The sequence below is a fragment of the Oratosquilla oratoria genome, chromosome 20 (genome assembly GCF_046742065.1).
Source record: "Oratosquilla oratoria isolate Oo_2021 chromosome 20, ASM4674206v1, whole genome shotgun sequence".
Lineage (NCBI taxonomy): Eukaryota > Metazoa > Arthropoda > Malacostraca > Stomatopoda > Squillidae > Oratosquilla > Oratosquilla oratoria.
Genome location: NC_134796.1, coordinates 4,565,786 through 4,573,459, shown reverse-complemented (window position 1 = coordinate 4,573,459; position 7,674 = coordinate 4,565,786). Strand labels below are relative to the sequence as shown.

Below are 7,674 nucleotides of genomic sequence, written 5' to 3'. Positions count from 1 at the left end.
GAGGCTTTTCTCCACTATCCATGACCCCCTCCGCCTCCATCACGACAACAGAGACGTTGCATTACCCTTCAACATTGCACGAGTAGAACCATCCCCCCCCTCCTTCAACTTCACATCACGGTCCGCACGATCATCTCTACGCGCTAACGATCGTCGTGGCATTTACCAGCCAACGCTCCCCCACTCCCCGCATCTAAAATGCGCAAGAACCTCTACTTTCATTCTTCTTATCTCATTTTCATATGTACAAACACACCTTAGTTACATATTTTCTCACCAACAATAAAATGCTAATTGCTCCCCTGTTTCCAGCAGCGCATTATTCTACCTCACCCCACTGCAGCCCCGTCACCACCTTACTCCAACATCACATTGGGTAAGTGGATATTTTTTTCCATTATCAGTGTTACCTAGGAGCAACACGGTCTCCACATATTTTTTTTTCAAAACATAAACCTGTCCAAAACCCTCTCTGACTCGACAAACCATCCCTATACATGAAACCAAGCTACGTCTCCACCAACCATACCCCCTCTTTTACTTCCAACTCTTCAGACAATTTAACATTTACTCACAACACCATGACAACACAAAACTTTATCACAATCATTAAGGACGAGGCAACATTACCACTCTTCAACGGCAAGAACATTTCTGTAAACACCTTCTTCACTGAGGTTTACCCAGAAATACTACGTAGGAATGTCACAGACGACAAAGCAAAGATATTCACCTAAACATCCAAAATTGTGTTGTGTCAGACACACAATTTCATTGGATAACGTAGTCTCCCTTATTGCATACTTTCGCCTTCTCTCACAATTACACCCAGACACACTCCAGAAAGCCAGCACCATTATATTCACACTAGATATCACATTGGGCGAATTCTCAAGAAAATTCTCTGACACGGACCAAGTTATCATTCTGATACAAAACCAGTCAGTACCCATAGCACCAAAACATACGATAGCACAAGTCACACAGTCCCCCTCACATAACACGAGAGCAAGACATACATCACGCACGCGACATCACTCACAACAACGCTTTTCTTCAAGAACTCGAATATTTTTTACATACTCCCACATTCCAGGACACCTCGTTAACACATGTTATCACAGATACCCGTCACAACCAAACCAGTGCTGCGAGCATCATGGTACATGTTTCCACACATCTGATCATTACCATGTGCTGCTAGCACGAAGACAATACAGACAAGAATCCCCAGATAGCTCTCCTGCTAGATATTTACGTAACACATCTCCTGGAAGACATTCACGTAACACATCTCCTGCTAGACATTCACGTAACACATCTTCTGCGAGGCATTTACGTAACACATCTCCCTTATGACTACAGAATACAAAGACTCACTGCACACCCAGGACAGTTACTCCATACCAAGATATTCCATTTTCAACTCTTCCGGTACACACCCTGGATATCCCATACATGTCTTCAGATTCCTTAACGTTCAATGCTAAGTCTAGTAACACCATAATAAAAATATTTTTCGACATGGGCTATACAATTAACATTACGAAACTACACAGTTTCCACAGATTCCACACTGAAGCAAAACATGTCACCATTTTAGAACCCCCTGACATCAACCTTTGCAATGTAGATGGCGTATCCTTCTCAACCATCGGTAAATTCTCACTAAACATTAGCTTCAAAGATGAGTGCCCAACCATTCCAGTTACCACCTACGTAGCTGACTTCTATTTTTCTGCTGATATCCTCATAGGCAATATAATATCGTCATTTACCTTGCTTAACATGACATCATTTATGCTAATCATTTCTTCCCTCTATTGCCATCAGCAAATTCACACAGTCAACCAAATCAACTGGGATCGTTTTTACGGTAAGAATCATCTATATACATTATCACAGAGGGCCCTAACTAAATATCTCAGCTGGCTATCCCCTACAATAAAAATCTTAGCTGTTGCTTCTTCTTCTAAATCCACGAGAACTTCAAAAGAGTTTCTGTATTCGAGCGGGCATGGTGAGAGTTTTTTTTACCATCTCTCGGTCTTTTGTTTTTTACTTTCACACCCAGGAAGGGAGGAGGAATTCGAATGGGTTTGAGATGAGGTGCCTAGAAGTGAGATAGGGGTTACTATGCTAGATAGAGTGAGAAATGAGGAGGCGATGAGGAGAACGGAGTTGGAAAGAAAGTTGGGAGATAGGATTGATGAAAGAGTATTGGAATGGTTCGGACACAAGGAAAGAATAAGTGAAGAAAGATTCGTAAAAGAGGTGTGGAAAGCAGAGAAAGAAAGAGTGAACATGGGAGGTAATCAAGGATGAGATAGATAGATGGGGAAAAAGGAGCATTGTGAAAGAGGGGAACATCTGTTGAGGAAGGACGGGAGAAGACAGAAGATTAGGGTGAATGGAGAATGGTTGTGTATGGATGATGCTGTGATGCATGAGGTGGAGTGGGTGGGGGATGAGGGGTGAGGGAGTATGTGTGAAAATGAATTTATCAGCCCGAAGGGATTTCTCCATGTCTTCTCCTTTTCTGCATGAGGGGACAGAGAGGGGTCACCGATTTAATGAATTGGCCTTGCTGTGGATTTGTTGTCTTGGGACGCCGCTTCTGACCCAGGGCAGTGGTTGAGATGCAGAGATGACCTGTCATTCAGGCCGACCCAAGATAAGAGGGAGAGAGGGGTGGGTGGGAGTGGAGTATATGGAGGTGGAATGGGAGTGGATTTTATGTCTCTGTTTTTTTGGCTACCTCATTTGTAAGGGGGAAAAGTCTTTGGTATATATATATATGTATATATATATATATATATATATACACATATATATATGTATATATATATATATATATATACACATATATATATACACAGTATATATATATATATATGTGTGTGTGTGTGTGTGTGTGTGTGTGTGTGTGTGTGTGTGTGTGTGTGTGTGTGTGTGTGTGTGTGTGTGTGTGTGTGTGTGTGTGTGTGTGTGTGTGTGTGTGTGTGTGTGTGTGTGTGTGTGTGTGTGTGATAGCGTAGTTGGTAAGTTACTACGGCACTTATCATGTGATTGCTGGGTTTGAGTCCTTGGCAGTACCGCATTTCAATTTTTGCATGTGGCCTCCATTGGGTCTCCCGATGTTGATGGCTTTGAATTAAAGTGCTTTATGGTTGTTGATATATATATATATATATATATATATATATATATATATATATATATATATATATATATATGTACATACGTATATATACTTACATTCTATACTTAATTCATTCATTTGGATGATAATTTTTGTATTTTTCTGTTTATTTATTCCATTTATTTATCATTCTCTATTTAGGTATTCACTTTTAAGATGAAAATCTTATGGTACGTGGTGCGTAGTTTTGCCTGATGATAATACCTTTGCCTTGTATGCTAGAACTTCCAACGTGAGTGGTATTTATGAATGTTTGTTATTCAACCTATGCGTTTGAGTATACGGATAAGACCAAAGCCACGGTGGTCCAGACTCTGACACACTTTGGTTTCAGAGAAAATAAAGAACTAAAAGTTACCCTCAAATAAAAATGGCAGAGAATGAGAGACTGATAAAAAGAAAGAGAGGGATCCAAAGTTATCGGAGCACTGAAAAAGTAAGAATTGGATTACAAGTGAAAGGCAGGAAGAAGGAGGGAGAAATGCAGTAAAAGAATAATACTAAGAAAGGTACAAATGAAGTGAGAAAAAGATTTAGTAAGTGAAAGAGGGGTAGAAGTCAGGAGAGAGACTGTCAGATATAGAGAGACGTCGCAAGAACAGGACGTGGAGAAGAAAGTTGAGGAATATAGAGCAGCATGATGAAATTCTGTTTTGTGAAATCTTAACGACCAAGAGTGTGGCAAGAGGAAAGGGAAGCATGAAATCTAGTAAACATAGATAAAGTAGAAAGAAATGGCAAGATTAAAAGGAAGCTGGGAAGAAAATGACAAATTACGAGGTAAAAAATATCTGTTTTTGACGAAAGCAAGAATTGTAGACATGGTAGAATATGAGAAGCGAGAGAGGGGAGGAGAAGAAAAAGGCATAGTACGTAGGAAGATAGAAAATATCACTAGTTATGATAAGAGTACAAATGCTAAGGATGCAAATGAAAACTTACATGGTAGATGGACAAATAATGTGAAATAACGAGATAAAGAGTAATAACAGGAATGTGTAGAGAAGGGCAGTGTGGAAAAATTCGACTTTGGATTATATAAAAAATTAAGTGTCGATAGTTTCTGCTGTACCGATATCCGACTACGAAAACAAAGAAGGGGAGGGGGCAGCTGTCAGTAAGTCAACTCAAGTCTAACTTTTTGGTGAAGGTTGGAAGATTCAAAAGTAGTAACAAAAGGTGGTGATGATTTTATGTGGGTGATTTTATGGACAAAGGAGAAAGAATTAGGTTTTACTTTTGGGCGTATGAAAGGTGGGTCAAGGTGACAAAATTTGGGGTCTGAGAAATTCGCGAATTTTTGCTTCAATTCTCAGACTCCATTTACTTAGCAAAGTAAGATAGATTGGCGGTGGCGCAATTGAAGGTAAAAGTGTCACCCAATAAGAAAAGGATTGAAAAAGAAGAAGACAAAATAGAATCCGAAAAAGAGTAATTTCAGAGGCTTGGCAGGTGTGCGAGGAGAGGACGCAGGGCAAAGAAGAATTATGTTGAAATAATTTCCTTTTAAGAAAAAATAAATAAATCAAATGGAAAGAAAGAAGAAAAGATAAGTCGAAATCCATGGCTGAAAACTCTAGAAAACTGTTTCAATGACGGAAAATATACGATATATTTAGAAAGAGTACGTCTTTGATACAAGAAATTATTGCTAAGAGAATTAAAAAAGAAATCTGGACAGATGAAGGGAAAAGATATATTAAATACGACAATACACAAAGAAAGAAAAAACAAAGTAAAAGTTGATGAGGCATAGGTAGAGATTAAGAGAGAAAGAAAAAAGAGAGGAAAAAGTAAAGAAAATGATGGAGAAGTAGAGGGAAAACGAAAAGGAAGAAAAAATGAGAGCAGGGCAATGACAAAGAGAATAAGAATGAGAATGAGAATGAGACAAAGTAATGGAGAAAGAAAATGAGAGTAAGAAGAGGATGAGAAGGAAAAGGAGAAAAAAGAGTAAAATGAAAAGAGGAGAAGGAGCAGAAAAAGAAGGTAAAGGAGAAAGAGGAGGAAGATAAAGATAAAGGGAAGGTGAATAATGTTAAATAGAAGGATAAGAAAGAAAAAGATGGACAACAAGATGAAGATGAGGGAGTGGGGAAAAGGGACAGTGGAAAAGAAGAAGAAGAAAGTGTAGAGAGAAAGAAAGACAAGTAATACGACTAAGATGAGAGTAGTAGTGTTGGGACAAGGAAAATGGTAAAACAAAGAAAGAAGAAGGAAAAGGAGAAGGAAAAAAAACGAAGGAAAGAAAACTGAAACTGAAATCCAAGCAAAAACTGAAATAGAACCGTACGAGGAGAAAAAGAAGAGGGAGAGGAAGAACGAAGCCAAGATGAAGCTATGGGGAATGTAGCTTTTGAAGGAATGTTGAAGAGTTCGTTTACGAATCTCAAATCTTGTTAAATATAGCGACGCCCTTTTTCACAAGCCAAAAACATGGGACGGTTCCTAAAAGGAGCGTAGGCAAAGGATGTTCAATGCGAACACTTAGTCAAAGAAGGTCAAAGATGAAGGAAAAGTTGAAGAAGAGGAAAAGAGAAACGATGAAGAGGAAAAGGAAACAGGATGTGCAGAAGGAAGAAGAGGAAAGAGAGGAAGAAGAGGAAAAAGATGAATATGGACAGGAGTGCAAAAATATTGAGAAAAATAAAAAAACAAAGTTGACATACAATAACAAGAGAGACGAGACAAAAGGGAGACGAAGAAGGTGAGTAAGAGGATATTGAAAATGAAGAGGATGGTAAAGGTAAGTGAAACAAAGAAGACAAAGACGAAGAAGATAAAAAAAAAAAGCGAAAGAAGAAGAATAAGGAGAAGAGGACGATGAAGGCGACGGGAACAAAGAGGACTAAGAGGAAGATGATGAAGACCAAGATGATGAAAACGAAAAAAGACGAACATTGTAAATAAGACAAACAGACAAAGTCGAAGATGACGGAAATAAAGAAGGCAAAAGAGGTGTAGAAGACAACGAAGATCAAAAAGATCTAAACAGCAAAGGAAAGGAACAAGACCAGGAGGAATAAGTAAGAAAAAGAAAAGAAGAATAGATGTATAGGAAATAAGAGTAAAAATATAATAAACGAAACATAAACGTAAAAGAAAGAAGTAAATGAAATAGAAATGAACAACCCAAAGTAAATGGAAAATAAAATAAAAGAAGAAAAGGCAAATGATGAGGAAAAGAAAAGGAAAGATTAGAATTAAAAGAAAAGCAAAAAGGAAAAGGAAAATAGAGAGGAATAGGAAAAATAAAATTATATACAAATAGAAAAAGAATTAGATGAAATATTCCAAAATATATGGGTTGGCCGTATTTTGAACTGATTGATATGACATATCCGGAATAGAAATTATAGATTACGTCATTCAGCAGAATACGGTTGTCAATATTTCATTTCCATTAATCTTGCTCACACCTATCTAATATGAGGGCCTTAGGATTCAAGAAGCTTGAGGTCTTCCAGTCCAGAAGCCGCATCTCATCTGAACAACATCAATATGTTACCAGTTAGAAAAAATTGAATGGATCATTGGGTTGCCGTCAGGCTAAATATATACTTATAAAACTCTGATAAGCTTGTTTGTTATCTTGCTTGCTTGAAACCGTCCCCCAGCCAATCAGAAGAAGAGATATGACGTCATGACTGAGGACCAACCAATCAGAAGAAGAGATATGACGTCACGACTGAAGACCAACCAAGCAGAAGAAGAGACATGGCGTCACGACATCATATGATGCGTAGTGTTCCAAGTAACGGCGACAATAATGTTGAGATCTGGGGATTGTGGTGGCCAGATGAGATGCTCAACTTCATTAGAATGTTCTTCATGCCATTCTTTAACAATTCTAGCTGTATGGATTGGGGCATTATCATCTTGAAAGATGGCGTTCCCCTCCGGAAACAGTTCTTGAACCATAGGATGAACTTGATCGCCCAAAATTCCTAAATAGTCTCGGCTGTTAATTCTTCTATGAAGGGAAATCATTGGCCCGGCTGATTTCCAAGAAATAACACCCCAGATCATCACAGAACCCCCGCCATGGTTTACGGTTGGGAGAAGGCAGTCTGGATGAAACACTTCTTTCGGCTGTCTCCAAACGTACACTCGGCCGGAGGTCGGAAATAAGGAAAACGATTATTCGTCAGAGAAAATCATATTTTTCCACTGCTCGAGGGACCGATTCTGGTGGTTTCTACACCACTCTAAACGCTTTGAAACATTTGTCTTTGAGAGCAGAGGTTTTCTAATTGCAGCTCTTCCGTGGAATCCAAATTTGTGCAGCTCCCGACGATCAGTTTTTTGTGAAACTGTGTTCTGTAGGTGTTCATTGAGCTCTGGAGTGATTTTAGATGCCGTGGTCTTACGATCCTTTCTAACAATTCGATTTAGAGTCCGACGGTCTCTCTCAGATAACTTGAATTTTCGGCTAGACCTGTGCTTTGCTGAGGACGTTTTTCCCTCTCTTT

At 38.8% G+C, this 7,674-nt stretch overlaps 1 protein-coding gene across 1 annotated transcript in view; it reads right to left on the bottom strand.

Moving 5' to 3' along the window:
* Positions 1-6,605: 6,605 nt before the first annotated feature.
* LOC143036086 (uncharacterized) overlaps positions 6,606-7,674 on the bottom strand; it is a 1,199-nt gene continuing 130 nt past the window's right edge. Inside the window, exons 1-2 of the mRNA XM_076203343.1 lie at positions 7,417-7,674; positions 6,606-6,688 (exon numbers count right to left, since the gene is read on the bottom strand). The exon at positions 7,417-7,674 is cut by the window's right edge and continues 130 nt beyond it. Coding sequence (XP_076059458.1) covers positions 6,606-6,688; positions 7,417-7,674 — 341 coding nt within the window. The remainder of the gene's footprint in view (positions 6,689-7,416) is intronic.